Genomic DNA, 17,736 nt, shown 5'->3' on the forward strand with positions numbered 1-17,736 from the left:
AGAAGGATTTTACGGGTAGCCAGTGCAAAGACGCTAATACAGGAGAAATATGTTCTCTTCTATTTGATTTAGTTAGTACACGAGCTGCAGCATTTTGGACCAACTGCAGACTCTTAACAGACTTATTGGAGCAGCCTGATAATAATTAGAATAATTATTAGAATAATTACAACTGTTTGCCCCTTCACCTTTTGATTTCGATTCCAAACCTTTGTACAGCAATTTACGATATATTTGAGCAGCAATTATCAGTGCGAGTCTTCTTTCTTTTTCTACACCAGACCGGTTTTGTGTCAATATGATTCATATATTTAAGACAGGGGTGTGGTCAAGCAAAAAAAGACATATGAATATATCACTTAGAAGTAGGCTACTGTTTAATTAAACAACGGAAGCATACAACGGAGGACGTTCTTATTCTTGAGATGAGCAGGCAAAGAAGAAACACAGAAAATCAGATGAGGGCCGGAGACAGAGGACAGTGGCCCCGTAAAATAGAATATATTCTGGTTATTGCAGGAAATGTGGTCGGCCTGGGCAACGTGTGGAGATTTCCTTACCTCTGCTACAAGAACGGTGGAGGTGAATTACACAAACTGTTTTATTCCAGGTGTAGTGCGATGAAATGCCATTAATATTGATGACTGATGAGTGAAAAGATATTTCGATAATTCATTTTCCATTGCCACTGGTGTGTTTTATACTCCCATAGGTGCCTTTCTGGTGCCATATGGTCTAATAGCTGTGGTGTGTGGGATACCTATGTTCCTACTGGAGACTTCAATTGGTCAGTACACCCAGGAAGGATTCATCACCTGTTGGAGTCAATTGTGTCCACTGGCAAAAGGTGAGTTGATTTGTGCCGAGGTAAAAGATGCATGACAATGTCATCGATTGACTTTTTTTTTTTTTGTCAAGCTCTGAAAATGGTTTTTAAATAAGTATCAAAACTAGAACCACACTAAAAAAGGTATAAGTCTAAGAAAAGACAATATTTCCTTTTTGGTATTCTAGGAATCGGATATGGATATTTGGTGATGAAACTTTACGACTTCAGCTACATTATACTCCAAGTCTGGGCTCTCTTCTACCTGGTGTTCTCGTTTAGGTCCCAGGTCCCCTGGGCCACCTGTGACAACACCTGGAACACAGGTAAGGTTCAGACCATGGAGTTTAGTTTACTTTCATTTATTTTCTAATGGTTGAAAAAGGAGGGATGGCATTTTTGGAGAACATATTGTTTAACATCTGCAAGAACAGTTTTCCAGTACAGTTTTTATTTACTGAAACCATATTTAGACAAAAGCTGTTCGCAGTAACTGCTCACTTTTCCGAACCTACAATTAGTTACAACAACTTTCACTTCATCTGTAATTTCTTCACTATTTTCTATAAATTCATACATGTCATGCACTCTCTCAACTGTCCTTTAATCTTTACCAGGGTGCATTTTATTTATGGGAGATTCACAGTGTAACTGCAAACACCTCCTGTGTGTGTGAGAGTGATTGACTAAATGATCCTTTGTTTGTTCTTGAAAACAGCAAACTGCGTGGGTCTTGACATTTCGGAGTCTCCCTCATCAAATCTGACTGCAAATCAGACAATGCTGAGAAACACCTCTGCTGCTACTGAATTCTGGGAGTAAGTCTAAATACCATTTATTTCAGTCAATGCCTCCCTGACCTTACTTTGATCCACTGGCACCATAACCTTTACAACACATGCAGATATCAACCAGGCAAATGTATATACATTTGTATGTATGCCTCTTAAACCTCCCCTCTCCTCAGACGGCGGTTGCTGGGCATGTCTGGAGGCATTGAGAATCTGGGCAGTGTCAGATGGGAGCTGGTCTTGTGTCTAATGGCCTGCTGGCTGTTCTGCTACTTCAGTATTTGGAAAGGTGTCAAATCTTCTGGAAAGGTCAGTGGAAATATATCATCCGATATTTTTACTCATAGTACAGAGGCCATCATTATGCATCTCATTTAACTATTTTTTACTAATTTCATTCATATCCTCCATTGATTCTGGTTTTGTTTGTTTAAAGGTAGCATACTTCACGGCCACTTTCCCATATGTGATGCTCCTGATCCTGCTCATCAGGGGAATGACCTTACCTGGAGCTTGGGAAGGGATCTACTTCTACCTGTATCCAGACTTGAACCGCCTGGCTCACCTTGAGGTTGCCTGCTTACTTGATCTTTAGAAGCTTACTGAGGTCTTAAAGGGGAGTTATGGTATTTTCAACCTGGACCTTATTTCTTATTAAAGTGTAATTCCGGCACATGGTCTTTTTTGGCACTTACATGCATCAAACAGGCAATTGAGACTTTTTTTGTGTATGAACTTATAACGGAGAAATCCAGTAGAGTCGCTAACAGCTGGACGTGGCTAACACTGATTAGCTTGGGGCATTACGGTGATGGCGTTTAAACAGCTTTTTAACCACTAATACTGCTCAAAATAACACCAAATGTAGTGGATTTCCCTTCTTAGTGGTGTTGGGGCTGGTCCACTGACTGGGAGATGGTTGGCTATCCGTCTTACGTTTTTTCTTAACAAAAGGGTACAAAAATAACTCTTTGCGCCGACTTTCTCAGTAGTGTTCAAGTAGAAAAAGGTTCTCGTGTTCGGAACGCAGAGTTAGCGGGACGAAGGAAGATATCCTCCACCTTCTGTTGTAGGGTCTTTACAACATCATCCTTCCGTTATGGTGTCCGCCATTCTGAACCCGCCCTGGAGACCTTCTCTTGATTAGGGCTTCGATTTATCATTCATTCATTCATCTTCAACCGCTTATCCCGGGGTCGGGGTCGCGGGGGGCTGGAGCCGATCCCAGCCGACATCGGGCGTGAGGCGGGGTCCTCCCTGGACAGGACGCCAGTCTATCACAGGGCACATAGAGACGAACAGAGACAGACAACCACTCACACCTACGGGCAATTTTAGAGTAATCAATTAACCTAACACGTGCATGTCTTTGGATTACCCGGAGGAAACCCACGCAGACACAGGGAGAACATGCAAACTCCACACAGAAAGGCCCAGGCCGGAATGCGACCTGGGACCTTCTCGCTGTGAGGCGACAGTGCTAACCACTACACCACCGTGCAGCCTCGATTTATCATGTGTCTCAGAATTAAAAATATTATATCACACTGAACATTAAATCAGGATTCCTTCTTCCGTACATAAAACCTTTTTTTTTTCTACATTACAGGTCTGGGTAGAAGCAGGATCTCAAATATTTTTCTCCTACAGTGTAATAGGAGGGAGCCTACATGTCATGGCTAGCTATAATGATTACAACAACAACTGTTACAAGTATGTATAAGTGTGAAATACAACTTTGACATATACCATTGTGGTTTTGGAAGAAAGTCAAATAACATATACATTTCAGACATTATAGCACTAAGACATTTACAATCTTCATGTCCTCTTTATGACAAGGGTCTGTTGTCTCTCTGTGACCTCTAGGGACTGCTTTTGGCTCTGTCTGCTCAACAGTGCCACCAGCTTTGTCGCTGGATTTGTCGTCTTCTCTGTACTTGGATTCATGGCTCAGAAACAGGGCGTTAGTGTCGACACGGTGGTCGAGTCAGGTAGAGTATATTCAAAGATTTTCATGCAATGTTCTCAGTAAATTATCCAAAGTCGAATACAATGTTCAAACATGAAAAGGTAAATCGAAAGAGCCTCTCCTCATTCCCTCTACAGGTCCAGGTTTGGCCTTCATTGCGTACCCTCAGGCAACAGCTTTGATGCCTTTGCCACAGTTCTGGGCAGTCTGCTTCTTCCTGATGCTCCTTCTCCTGGCTGTTGACACACATGTAATAACATTTTTCACATTACCTATTGACAGTTAATATATGTGTATCAGACACATGTAAAATAGTTTTTATTTTATTTTGTGTGGTCCCCAGTTTGTGCAGGTGGAGAGTTTTACCACCACAGTGACCGATTTGTTTCCAAAGTTGTTTGGTACGACAGTGAGGCGCCAGATCTTTGTCCTCGCCATCTGTGTCTCCAGCTTCCTTGCACATCTTCTCTTGGTTACTGAGGTGAACAAATGTGTTTTCATGACACTGTCTTTTTAAAAACACATTTGAAGTAGTTAACATATTTCACTTAAACATTTTTTTAATTGAAATCTTCCTGCTTTAGGGAGGAGTTTACATCTTCCAACTCATTGACTTCTATGGCGCTACCAGATTCTGTTCCCATTTTATGGCTATTTGTGAATGCGTGGCTTTGGCCTGGATCTTTGGTGAGTTAGGTTACTTATTATTTCACCCTTGCATGGTCTTTATGTTTGTGACCCTCTGGTATCCCTCATGGTCAAATGACCTGGGACATAGTTGGGGTTTTAAAAACAAGTCTGAAATAACGCTTTATCATATATTTTCTTTATCTCAATTTCAAACAATAGAGATAAAATATATCAGAATCAGAAAACCTTTAATGTCCTGCAGACGGGGGAATTCTTTTGTCACATCAGCAACAGAATATTACAAAATAAGGTAAAAAAAATAGCAAAAAAAATCAATAAAGTTAAATTTAAAAAAGCAAGAAATAGAAATAGACATATATACATATTCACATGGAAAAGTGCAGTTGTTCTTGTTTTGTTTGTTTGTAATAATATAATATGGAGTGAATAAATATGATTAAATATGACCAAATGTGCAAAAACAGAAGTGCCCATAGTACAGGCATATTGCACAGTGCAGGGGACAGGATGAGGTCAAATATATGTTTAATGATTGCAAGCAGTCTCTATAAAAACACAATTAAAAAAAGTCTAAAGTTATTAAAAAGAGTTCAGCTATAAGCACATATACAGAGAAATGTTTTTAACCTGGATTTAAAAGTGCTCTCAGTTGGGGCTGATTTCAGATCTGCTGGTAGTTTGTTCCAGTTGTGTGCAGCATCACAGCTCAATGCTGCTTCACCATGTCCAGTTTGAACTCTGTGCTCCACTATCTGACCTGAGTCTGTGGATCTCAGAGCTCTACTGGGTTTATACTCTGCTAACATGTCATTCATGTATTCTGGACCAAAACCATTCAGTGATTTGTGATCCAGTAGCAGAACGCTCAAATCTATTCTGTAGCTGACTGGGAGCCAATGTCTGGTCTTAAGAACCGGGCTGATGTGATCTGATCTCTTTGTTCTGGTTAAAACTGAAGCTGCAGCTGTTTGATACTTTTTTGGGGGAGTTCAATCAGAAGACTGTTACAGTAGTCGAGTCTCTTGGAGATGAAAGCGTGAATCAGCTTCTCCTGATCAGTTTGAGGCATTAAACCCTTAATTCTGGAGCTGTTCTTAAGATGATAAAAGGCTGATTTGGTGACTGATTTGATACGGCTGTTGAAGGTCGGATTTGAGTCTATCAGCACGCCAAGGTTTCGGACTTGGTTGGTTGAGGGAGACAAAAACAACGACTAAAAAGGAGAGAGAGAGACTGTCCAGAACCAATCACAACACTACACACAAACCGCCGCTTGTGAGAGATAAAGTTACATCCATCGGCACATAAAATAACATATTTGTACTGCATGAGAGAAACGGCATGGCTTTTGCCGCAAGCTGTCTGGAATTATCATTGAACATGGCTGAAGGGGAAACTCGCTAGCATGTCATGGTTGATACCAATGGGTTCCTTAGTTCAACTATAATGATATAGTGTGAAATAATGCAACGTACAAATATTGACTAAATAAACAATTTGGCCTTCCATCAGGTGCTGACCGCATAGTTAACATCATTGAGGACATGACAGGACAGAGACCATGTTTTTTCTTCAAACTGTGCTGGAAATACTTTATTCCTGTGCTGTCACTGGTGAGTCAGAATCACTTTTGGATTTCAACGATTTCACTTTGATTAACTTTAAATAACATAACATTGTGTTTAGCCTACGTATCACAAAAACTGTCTCCGCACTTTTACCGTCAACTAGATTTCCGTCATCCTGTACCTGGTTGATTACAAACGCATCGAGTTCAATGACTGGTACATTTATCCTGATTGGGCGCATGCACTGGGATGGACCATGACCCTCTCCTCTGTTGTCATGGTGCCACTGTGGGCAGCTGGGCAGATGTGTTGGACACCAGGAACCTTCAGAGAGGTCAGTGTCCATCTGTTAGTGCAGCTGTTGGTATTGGAAATGGTCGATCACCAGGTCTTAAGAATGTAAAATATGGTCTCCTGTAGTTGTTCCAATGATTCTGGTTCTGTGTAAACTTACTCAGATTATTTGTTCCTGTGTTCCAGCGTTTGTCTGTCCTTTGTCGTCCTGCTGAAGACCCAGCCAGGGAGAGGAGAAAAATGGGAGAGGAGCAAGAGACTGTTGAGCTGAAGACTCCTGAAGTGACAACTTAGTGTGACCTACAACGTCACATTAACTAGACGTTTCAGCCATCCTTCTGTATATAAGCGTATTATAACCAATTTAGCTATGTATGATAAATAATAGTAATATAAATAATAAAAAAATGTTGAAATCTAGTCTAAAATGGATTTATTTTTAATACTGTGATCCCTAAACAGTCTCGGAGTTTCATGACTTGGTTCTGACTGGAAATGAGAACAATAGTATTCATATGTGAAGATGTTAGTCCCCATAGTAACCATTTCATTGTAGTGAGACCATCTTTTGAAACTTGACCTGACTGTATTAAATGACCTATTACTGTGTAAGGAGACTTCAGAGCAGTTGCTAGAACAGAATTGTGCCGTCCAATTTAAGTCTCCAAGAAGTTTGATACCAAATCACAGCATGGGTTTTTCTGTGGTTCCTAAAGATCTTGGTGTCTTAATTCAATTCAATTCAAATTCAATTCAAAAAACTTTATTTGTCCCCGGGGGGCAATTCAGGGCACACAGAGCAGCAAATAACGACAGTGCAATTATACAAAAAACATTTTAACCTAACACAAGAATAAAGTGTAAAAGAAGAGTTAGTGTCAGGATGTTCGTGTGTTAGTACAGGTTAGATACGGAGAACATCGTCGGCGTGAGATGTAGAAAGACATGTGTGTATCAGATGTAAGCAGACATGTGAATAATGTGGTTTTATGGGGGGATTTTATGACCATTGTTAAAAACGGTTACATTTAGCACCTCAACAAATGGTGTCCCCGAAAAACAACTTATGAGACATAATAAAACATGGCCATCATATACTTAACTCATAATGTTTTCGAAGCCCTTATGCACTCTTAATGCTCAAATTTTGAATAGACGCCGACCCAAATCAAAATGTTCATTACAGATTTATGATTAGAACTACTTTACACACAGTGTTGAGCTGCATCTCCAATGCATCCTTAGGTTTCCAGCTTTCAGATGTTGTACAGCACTTCAATGTGGCATACTTTTGACCTGCTATCACCCCCTAAAGATTCCCTGCCCCCGATCAAAATATATCTATGGTGGGTCTCGAGGGGTTAAAGTACGTATGAGTAGTAGAGACAGAAATGGGCGATGTTATTCTGATGTGTAACCCCCTCAACATAAATCCCTCTATCCCTCCCAACAACCCATGTCAGACGTGGTCACAGTAACCAACTAAATTGAATAACGTATAACATGTAGTAAGGTACAATGAAACTGAATAGAGTAAAAAATATAGCTAATAAAAAAAGTAAATAAAGTAATTCAAGAAAGAGAAAAGGATAAAAGAGAAATAAATAAATGTAAAAAAGGAGGGGAGTGGAGGGGGGTCTCTCCTTCCAAGCATTAGGAGGTGTCCTCAGCATCATCAGCAGTAACAGTGAGGCTATTACTAATAAGAGCCAGCAGTGGGTCCCAGGTGCCCCTGAGCAGATTTTTAGACGGAGGGATCCCAAAAAGAGCAGTCAGGGGATTTGGTTCCAAATGTGTGTTAAGAGCCTGTTTGAGGGTTTGAAATACATCGGACCAAAACTCAGCAGGCTTCGGGCACGTCCAGAACATGTGTGCGTGATCAGCTGGGGACTGCTTACAGCGGTTACATCTCATCTCATCTCATCTTCATCCGCTTATCCGGGGTCGGGTCGCGGGGGCAGCAGCTTTAGCAGGGGACCCCAAACTTCCCTTTCCCGGGCCACATTAACCAGCTCTAACTGGGGGATCCCAAGGCGTTCCCAGGCCAGTGTGGAGAAATAATTTCTCCACCTAGTCCTGGGTCTTCCCCGAGGCCTCCTCCCAGCTTGACGTGCCTGGAACACCTCCCTAGGGAGGCGCCCAGGGTTCATCCTTACTAGATGCCCGAACCACCTCAAGCGGTTACAAGTTGTCCTAATTCTTGAGTCTTCTTTGTTAACACACCAGTATGACTGGTTTTGTGCTAACAAAATATTAATGTTTTTCAATAATAATATTTTTGAGACCGATAAAGTCCAATTTAAAACAGCACATAATAACAGAAGCAAAAAACAGAAACTGCACCGTAGCCAACTCTTTTCTGATCAAAGTAGCTGCTACTTGCTCCAAAAGCTGCTAAATGTCACCAGATTAGGCCATACGCTCATTTACGTAAAGCTTTGTGGTTGTGTCGGATGCAGCGAGGGAGAGATCAAGAGATCAAAGTTCATTCATTCATTCATCTTCAACCGCTTGTCCCTGTCGGGGTCACGGGGAGCTGGAGCCGATCCCAGCTGACATCGGGCGTGAGGCGTGGTACACCCTGGAGAGGACGCCAGTCTATCACAGGGCACATAGAGACGAACAGAGACAGACAACCATTCACACCTACGGGAACCGAACACCTGCACGTCTTTGGATTGTGGGAGGAAACCGGAGAACTCGGAGAAAACCCACGCAGACACAGGGAGAACATGCAAACTCTAAAGTCATATTCAAAACGTTAGAAAAATAAATCTTTAGCCAAGAATCAGCAACTCACAGACCACATGATCTGTGTGTCATTTATTAGATCCCCAAGGGGCACTTCCTCAAATATCTTTGTTTAAACTACGCCAGAATTACTAGTTTTGTGTTTGAAAAGAGTCTTGAGACCAGGATGTAGACAAATTAAAATAATCCACAAGAACTGGAGCAGAAAATCAGTTTGCAGTTCTTCTGAATGATATCTGAAACACACAGCCGAGGAAGTTCTTGATCTTGAGATGAACAGACAAAGAAGAAAAACAGAGAATCAGAAGACGGCCGGAGACAGAGGACAGTGGGCCAGTAAAACAGAGTATATTCTGGTTGTTGCAGGAAATGTGGTCGGCCTGGGCAACGTGTGGAGATTCCCTTACCTCTGCTACAAGAATGGTGGAGGTGAATATCATAAACAACTTCCAGTGCACTGATAAAATGTCCACATTGATTGGATATTAAAGGACGGACTTGCAAACATGTTTGTGTAATATTCATAGGTGCCTTTCTGGTGCCATATGGTCTAATGGCTGTGGTTTGTGGGATACCTCTGTTCCTACTGGAGACTTCAGTCGGTCAGTGCACCCAGGAAGGATTCATCACTTGTTGGAATAAATTGTGTCCACTGGCAAAAGGTGAATTGAAGTACAAATGTAAAATCAAGCAAGAGGTAAAAAAAATACCTTCTGACGAGCTGCATTTGAATTACTTCCACATGTTTAAACCATTATTTTTTATTCAATTATTTCAGGAATTGGATATGGATATTTCATGATGAAAATGTATGACTTCAGCTACGTTTTAGTCCAAGTCTGGGCTCTCTTTTATCTGGTGTTCTCATTCAAATCCCAGCTCCCCTGGGCCACCTGTGAGAACGATTGGAACACAGGTAAGACTTTGACAAGCATTAACGCTGCAAACAAGAATTTTTACCCCCAAATATCTTCTAACATGTAAGAGTGTGGCCTTATTAGTATAAGGTGCATAGCAAATGTGTGTGTAAATAATACGGTGATACTTGACTTTTGAAAAATTTGTCCTTCCAGGGTTAAATGAAACCACCATCATTGTAGCATTGTATTGTATGGCAGTCATCCCTCTCACATTTACCGTAACACACTGTTTGTTTCCAAACCAAGCTAACTGCATTGGTCTTCAGACTTTCAATTCATCTAATATGACTGCAAATCAGACCATGTTGACCAACACCACCTCTGCTGCAAATGAGTTCTGGGAGTAAGTCTTTTTCTTTTAATGAGCCATAAAGAATTGTGTCACTAATATGCAGTGGTTTGTCCTGTGTTGCACACAGACTGTGTTTGCACCAGTAACAATGTTGTAGATAAAAACTTCAGTATCATAAATGTACCATCGTTCAATGTTATTTAATGATCTGCACTCTTCTTATTTGCTCTACATCACTGCAGACCATCCGGCATTTTGTAATGTTAAGTAAGGATTCATTTGTTTTAGCCTTTTTCAAAGTCAACATTTAGTTATTAAAATGAGTCCATGTATAGATTATTCATTATGTGTTCCTCTGATGCAGGCACAGAACATATATGTTTTTTGTTTATTTCAGCTGCCACGTCTTTGCGTGGCGTCCTTGAGCTTTCATTTAGGCATTTTCAGCTGTATTGGAGAGTGCACAGAGGCAGACATTATACAATGAACAAGTCCCTGGCTTGGATTGGATTCCCCACTATATCATTTCTTTAATTCCCAAATTCATAATGATATTTTCTCTTTTTATCGAAAGGATTCCTAGACTCCAGAGTATTATCTGGAATTATGGTGGAGTTGTTTGTTAACATTCACCAAATTTCCCCTCCTTTCAGACGGCGGATGCTGGGCATGTCTGGAGGTATTGAAGAGCTGGGCAGTGTTAGATGGGAGCTGGCTTTGTGTCTTCTGGTCAGCTGGGTGTTCTGCTACTTCAGTATTTGGAAAGGTATCCGATCTTCTGGAAAGGTCTGTGGAAATATTTGATCTACTTTATTAACCTAAACTGATTTTTCACAAAGAACTTTAGCATCAAGTATTACTGTACCACCCACTGATGTAAGTATTGTAAATTAAATTCTTTTTAGGTAGCGTATTTTACAGCTACGTTCCCCTATGTGATGCTCCTGATCCTGCTCATCAGGGGACTGACCTTACCTGGAGCTTCGGACGGGATCTACTTTTACCTGTATCCTGATTTAAACCACCTGGCTAACCTTGAGGTGAACTGTTTAATTTATATATATTCAAGAATTGTTAACTTAAGAGTATCACTAAGAAAGAACATCATTTAAAATCGGCTTCAACTTTCTTTTTTTCTTTTTTAATTTCTAGATTATGTCTGATAGTTATACTGTATATAAACAGTATGCTATAAACTGTTGGCGAGTTGAAAATCAGGGCATAAGTCCTGTTGTGGGCACTAGTCATAACCAACACCTGAAAAGTCAGTTACTATTTTTCCTGACATTACAGGTCTGGACTGAGGCAGGATCTCAAATATTCTTCTCCTATAGCTTGACTATAGGGACTCTGAATGTTCTGGGCAGCTATAATCAGTACAACAACAACTGTTACAAGTAAGTATGAGTTAGAGATCACATAACTTTCTGCAATATTGCGATTATAAATGGATTTTGACATCATGTCCAGCTTCCTGTTTCATCATAAATGAATAAAATATCAAAACAATAATAACAAAACCTATTGTCTTTCCTTTTGTGACCTCTAGGGACTGCTTTTGGCTCTGTCTGCTGAATAGTGGGACCAGTTTTGTTGCTGGATTTGTCGTCTTCTCTGTACTGGGATTCATGGCTCAGAAGCAGGGTGTTACTGTTGACACTGTGGCTGAGTCAGGTATAATTCTTAGACACAGCTTAGACACAAGTAAATACACTGGAGTAAAAATCAGAGAACAAATTAAAAATACTTGGTTTATTCTGAAATATTGTTATTTTTTACTGTTCAGAATTTGACAGAATAGCCACTGTGGCCATGCCACTTCTGTTCTAGCATGTTTTTTTTTAAATAACCAAGACACGTCAACAAAAATCTTCATTTTGTGAAAAAGTAGATAACAGTCACCATTGCGTCAGATTTAAACAATGTTTTCTTTGGGCTATAAGATTAAAAAATGAACAGGAAGTGTAGAGGCCACAGCGTTGAATGACTTCAACACATCTGCGCCCACAGGACATCACTAGTTCCTCACACTGCTCTGGTTTGATCTTGGTCCATTCTTCTTCAGTCTCTTCCACAGTTAACTAACTGTAGTGGGTTTCTTAGACATTACTTTGTCACCAAGGATTTCCCAGAGATTCTCTATGGGGTTAAGATCTGGACTCTGGGCTGGACATTTCATTGTTTCAATATTCTTGGTTTAAAGGAACTGTTTAACCTGTTTGGCAGTGTGATAGGGGACATTGTCTTGCATCAAAATTTTAGTCTGATTGGGAGACAATTGCAGTGGACGTACTGAATGTTGCTGAAGGAGGTTCACATTTGCATTCACCCTGCCATGTAGCTGTACAAGAGGCCCAACTCCTGCTGCAGAAAACATCCCCCAAACCATGACACTTCCTCCTCCAAATTTAACTGACTTCTTTACACACTTTGGGTTCAGTCTTTCCCCAGTCCTACGCCGAACTTAATGTTTCCCATTAGACCCAAATTAATATAACATACTCTCATCACTAAAGTCACTCTGGACCAGTTCTCCTCTTTCCACACAACATGCTCCTTAGCAAAGACAAGTCTAGCCTTTTTATTCTTCCTGATGATGAGAGGTTTGGTCACTGCAGAGTGGGCTTTCAGTCCAAAAAGTCTTAAACGATGAGACACTGTGTGCCGAGATAGATCTGTGCCCTGTTCAGCAACATCAGCTGCAGTGTTGAACCGATTCCCCATTGAGAGTCTTTGCATAATCAAAAGTCCTCTCGTGCATTGTGACTTAAATGAATCTGTGTCCTTGTAAAGTTTCAATATTCTTGAAATCACAGACTTGGAACACACAACCTCTCTTTTTTCAATGGCTTAGGGTCATCCCTTTGGGGTTCATCTGGACAACCTGCTGGGTTTCAGTCACCTTAGAGCGGCTTGCCATCTTGCAAAGTAACCAGTGGAGCTGCCAGATAAATAAGGCGTGTCCAACAAATAAGTAAATTGTCACCAGGTACCAGATTAACACTGGGAGGTATCTGAAAGTATTTTTGCTCACAGTTTTTTTTCACAAAATAAAGGATTTTGTTAAAGTGCCTTGGTTATTTAAAAAAACATGTTAGGACAGCAGTGGTATAGCTACAGCGGCTATTCTATCAAATTCTGAACAATAAAAAACAACAATATTTCAGAATAAATCAAGTATTTATAATTTGTTCGATAATTTTGATTTCCAGTGTATATGCATTTGAGACTCAACTTTCTTATTGTTAACACACAGGTCCAGGTTTGGCCTTCATTGCTTATCCTCAGGCAACAGCTATGATGCCTTTGCCTCAGTTGTGGAGTGTCTGCTTCTTCCTGATGCTTATTCTGCTAAGTACTGACACACATGTAAGAATGATTGATTAATTGCATTTGAGTCTGAACGCTAGCTAATGCTCCCATGACACATTTGGATTGGAACATCAGAATGCTCAAAACTTCACCTTGGTCGTAATTTAATAAACATTTGTGCCATGGGAACATCATCTAGTGTAGTGACTTTTTTTCCAAACTTACACACATTTTTCTTCCTTGCACCTAGTATTTATGGTCTGGATATGTGCTTTTGTAAACTTTTCCACACTTGTACATACAGCAATCCGACTACCTGCTCCTTTCATTTGCCAACAGTTTGTGACAGTGGAAAGTGTTGTCACCTCTGTGAGCGACTTGTTTCCCAAGCTGTTGCGTAGACCAGTGAGGCAAGAGATCTTTGTCCTTGTCATCTGTTTGTCCTTCTTCCTCCTGCATCTGACCCTGGTCACTGAGGTGAATAAAATGTTGACGTAAAAGCATATTCAGGAAACATATTTAATGCACAGATGCTTTGAAAGTTTTCCAAAATTATGTCTAATATTCAATTGTTGTTCCTTTCCTCTAGGGAGGAATTTACATATTCCAGCTTATTGATTATTACGGTTGCACCAGAGCTTGTCAGAGTTTTATGGCTGTATGTCAATGCCTGGCTATGGGATGGGTTTTCGGTGAGTAAAACACATTCACGAATTAGCTTAATTCATTTTGTGTATGTGTTTTCGGCTATCTATGAAAAAGAATACCATGATAGTCAGACAGTCTTTCTATTTTTGCTTATCCAGATAATAAAGTAGACAAGACCAGCAATACAAGCACATAAAGCACTGGGGATAGCAGAGGTATACAATTGTGCGTAAACAGCATAAGTGTGCGGCATTGATGACCGATGTTGTTGCCCGAAAGGAGCAGGTACAAAGAAAATGGGATAGGGCCCAGAATGCTTCCCTGCGGAACTCCTCTCATAATGAGTATAAAGTGTTTACTATGTTCAGCTTTTAAATGTATGTTATTCAGATAACATGTTGGTTAAGATTGGTTTTGGATCCCTATTCATGTTTTATCCATGATGTTCTTTTTCCTGGAAAAGGCATAAAACCTGAAATGAAACAGTCTAGTTGAAAAAGTTTGATTGGAAAGGGGTCTTTAGCACACATGGATGACTTCATTTTGCTAATGGAAACACTGATTTAATCTTTGGTACTCATCTTGAAAGATATAATTCTAGATTGAGATATGGTAAGATCCAAAACTGTATCTTTAATTGCAAAATCTTTACATTTTAGAAATAAGAATCATACATAGTTAAGAAAATTGCCAATTAAACAAAACAACAACAACAACAACTCCCTGTATCTGAGGGAGAGTTTTCAAGTAATTTCCATAAGAGAAATACTCTTTTTAAACACTCTATTTTGAAAATATTTACTATAAACTAAACAACATAGCTTTGGACCCATTATCTGAATCTGAACAAATCTATTAATTCATTGAACAGATTGCACTGCTGTCTTGATCACACTCTTGTCTCAATATCAGTATTTTGCAGTATAATTCAAATAAATATAACATTTTAAAATCTGAACTTCCATCAGGGGCTGACCGCTTTGCTAACATCATTGAGGACATGACAGGACAAAGAGCATCGGTTTTCTTTAAACTGTGCTGGAAATACATCATTCCTCTGCTGTCACTGGTGAGTAACAAACGTTGTTACACCTTATGTTTGGCCCTCCTCAAATGTCACCAAGGATTTCACATACTGTACTTTTCTTAACCGTAGGAATTTCCTTGCTGACTTTATTTGAATATGTCAATTCAATGCAATTTTATTTATCGTGCCAAATCAAAACAAAAGTTATCTACAGACACTTTACATAAAGGCTAGGTCTAGACCACACTATGACTCATTTATGATTTACAGAGACCCAGCAATTCCTCCATGAGCAGCAGCAAGTTGCAACATCTATACACAGTATTTATGAAGCAATCTTGTGCACAGTGGCAATGAAAACCTTCAATTTTACATATCCACCTACCAGCATCATCAGCTGGAAAAATGTGACTAACCTTCGATAGCCCTCTAAGCTAGAAATGCGCTTAATAATGTGGCGAGGTGGTAGCTAAGGGTGAGTGTTGCCGAACAAAGATGAGACCGTCCTGCCACAATAAGTACAAGTCCCTAAGTACAAGTCCACATTTAGTCTGTTGTAATTAACGTTGCTGCAATTAAAGTCTTAGGCTATGTCCACGCTGATAACAATTTTGTTTTAAGATGCATATTTCTTGTTCTGCTTGTGCCCGGCGTCCAAACTACTCCCGCGTTTCCAAGTCCCTAAAACGGAGACCTTGGGAAGAGCTGCTGACCCCATTTTAGTAAGAAAACTCCAGGGTTGCGCTTGTCAGTCATTCCCTGATTTGCAGTGGCCCTATCATGTGACCCTTCACGTGATGACATAAGCCTTGACTACTTGTGGATAAAACAACATGAATTCAACAAATTACAGCTGTTTCTGACCTTGTTATTATTGCTAGATTTTTAGTCGGTTAAATTCTGCATTTTATAATGCCATTAATGCCTAAATGCACAGGAGGCAAACTATTATTCAAACAATTCACGTGTCCAGCTGCATTATCAGCCCTACACTCTGCTCACGCTGTTTAACAGTGAATAACACATTTATTTCACATTTTGTTTTGTAATCCTCACAGATTTCCTTTATTCTTTACCTGGTTGATTACAAATACATTAAGATCAATGACTGGTACATTTATCCTGATTGGGCACACACACTCGGATGGACCATGTCCCTCTCCTCTGTTCTCATGGTGCCACTGTGGGCAGCTGGGCAGATGTGTTGGACAGCAGGATCCTTCAGACAGGTCAGTTTGAAATCCTCTATCATGAGAAGTGCCAACAACAAAACAAAACCCCAACAGTATCCTCATAACCTATTCAAGAAGTGCATGACAGGTGGACAGATGTGAATATACTTCATGTGGTAAATTTGTATTAATCAAAATCACTTCAGTGTCCCCTGCACAATAGTGCTCACTTTACCTTTTATTATGATTGTGACATTTGTGCGTAAGCTTACTCTCTTATCTCGTTCTTTCCTGCATCCCAGCGTTTGTCCATCCTTTGTCGTCCTGCTGAAGATGTAGCCTGGCAGAAGGAAAGCGTAAACCTGAATGAAGAGGGAGCAACAGTCGGGCTGACGACGTCTCCAATGACGTGATGTTTAATATGACCCGCAGTCACGTTAACTAGACATTTCAGATGTCATATAAGCTTCAATGTAGTGTTGCTAGTAGCAGTAGAAGTAATAGTAGTAGTTTGGGATATCAAGCTCAAACGACAACAATTAAAACTGATTGACTATTTCAAAGACATCAAGCTGGCACAAGGTGGAGATCAGCAACATCACGGGGTGCACCATCTCTGTGAAACTTGACTGGGATTACGATTAACATGGGTTTTAAAATAAGGGTAAAAACATTCTTTATCTCCTTGTGATGCAGAAGTTTTCTTTATCTTTGCATGCGATGTACAGCCCTGTATACCTTGTGAAGATACTTCCCTTTATCCTGTTATACAAGTGGGACTGAAATTTATAATTATGACTCAGTGAAATTTATAATTATGACTCTGTGTAACTCAAAGCACAGGACGAGTCGCCCTTGTGCCACTTAAACCTCATGGCAGCTGGGCTGTTTGCAGTATCTGTATTTAAACTCTACAGAACCGGACCTCGGGGGCGATCTTGCAGACGGGAGCCGTTTGTGCATGCGTCTGGAAGACAGCTTCCTCGCAAGGAAATGATTTGGATTAAACTCACATGGAGAGGCCAATCTTACTGTTTCTTCATCTTTCTTGATTGACCCTTATTGACTCAATTTCCCACTCGTGGATCATGCACGAATATTTGATTATCTTAACTTTCTCATACTTTTTTTCATAAGGTGGGTTCTTACAAGTGTGCCACATCAACATCAGCAAACACACCTAACTTCAGGTAACGTTTAAATGACCCGCGTTACCTCGATGAACACCACCTGTGCATGAACAAGCGCTCGTTATGGAGGTGTGTAATGTTGAAAAGACCTAAAACACCCAAAGATGCCTCAGAAATACATAACTTTATTTTTTATCGAGCACAATGCCAAACAGTCCACGGATGATCGTGAGTTTGTGCTGTTTATAAATGATAAATTGATGATCTGGGTTTTTAGGACGGTTGGTCCAACAAAGCATGCGAGTTGATTCTAATATTTCGAAGTGAATGATGAAATGAAAAAAAAACAGATACTGGAAATAATCATTCGTTGCCATCCCAG

General features: G+C 40.2%; 2 protein-coding genes across 2 annotated transcripts; both read left to right on the forward strand.

Moving 5' to 3' along the window:
- Positions 1–425: 425 nt before the first annotated feature.
- LOC310957838 (sodium- and chloride-dependent GABA transporter 3-like) lies at positions 426–6,396 on the forward strand (the record flags this gene model as incomplete). The annotated part of the gene is made up of 14 exons (XM_083928572.1): positions 426–582; positions 713–847; positions 1,015–1,152; positions 1,545–1,644; positions 1,794–1,930; positions 2,058–2,188; positions 3,227–3,330; positions 3,487–3,611; positions 3,727–3,839; positions 3,933–4,070; positions 4,174–4,276; positions 5,753–5,853; positions 5,972–6,142; positions 6,289–6,396. 14 exons carry the CDS (start codon positions 426–428, stop codon positions 6,394–6,396), a joined length of 1,761 nt encoding a protein of 586 aa, XP_083784698.1.
- A 2,729-nt stretch (positions 6,397–9,125) lies between these two features.
- LOC310957839 (sodium- and chloride-dependent GABA transporter 3-like) lies at positions 9,126–16,637 on the forward strand (the record flags this gene model as incomplete). The annotated part of the gene is made up of 14 exons (XM_083928573.1): positions 9,126–9,282; positions 9,381–9,515; positions 9,632–9,769; positions 10,020–10,116; positions 10,719–10,855; positions 10,975–11,105; positions 11,359–11,462; positions 11,615–11,739; positions 13,322–13,434; positions 13,717–13,854; positions 13,967–14,069; positions 14,994–15,094; positions 16,111–16,281; positions 16,527–16,637. 14 exons carry the CDS (start codon positions 9,126–9,128, stop codon positions 16,635–16,637), a joined length of 1,761 nt encoding a protein of 586 aa, XP_083784699.1.
- Positions 16,638–17,736: the final 1,099 nt, after the last annotated feature.

The sequence above is a fragment of the Echiichthys vipera genome, assembly GCF_963691815.1.
Source record: "Echiichthys vipera genome assembly, chromosome: 15".
Lineage (NCBI taxonomy): Eukaryota > Metazoa > Chordata > Actinopteri > Perciformes > Trachinidae > Echiichthys > Echiichthys vipera.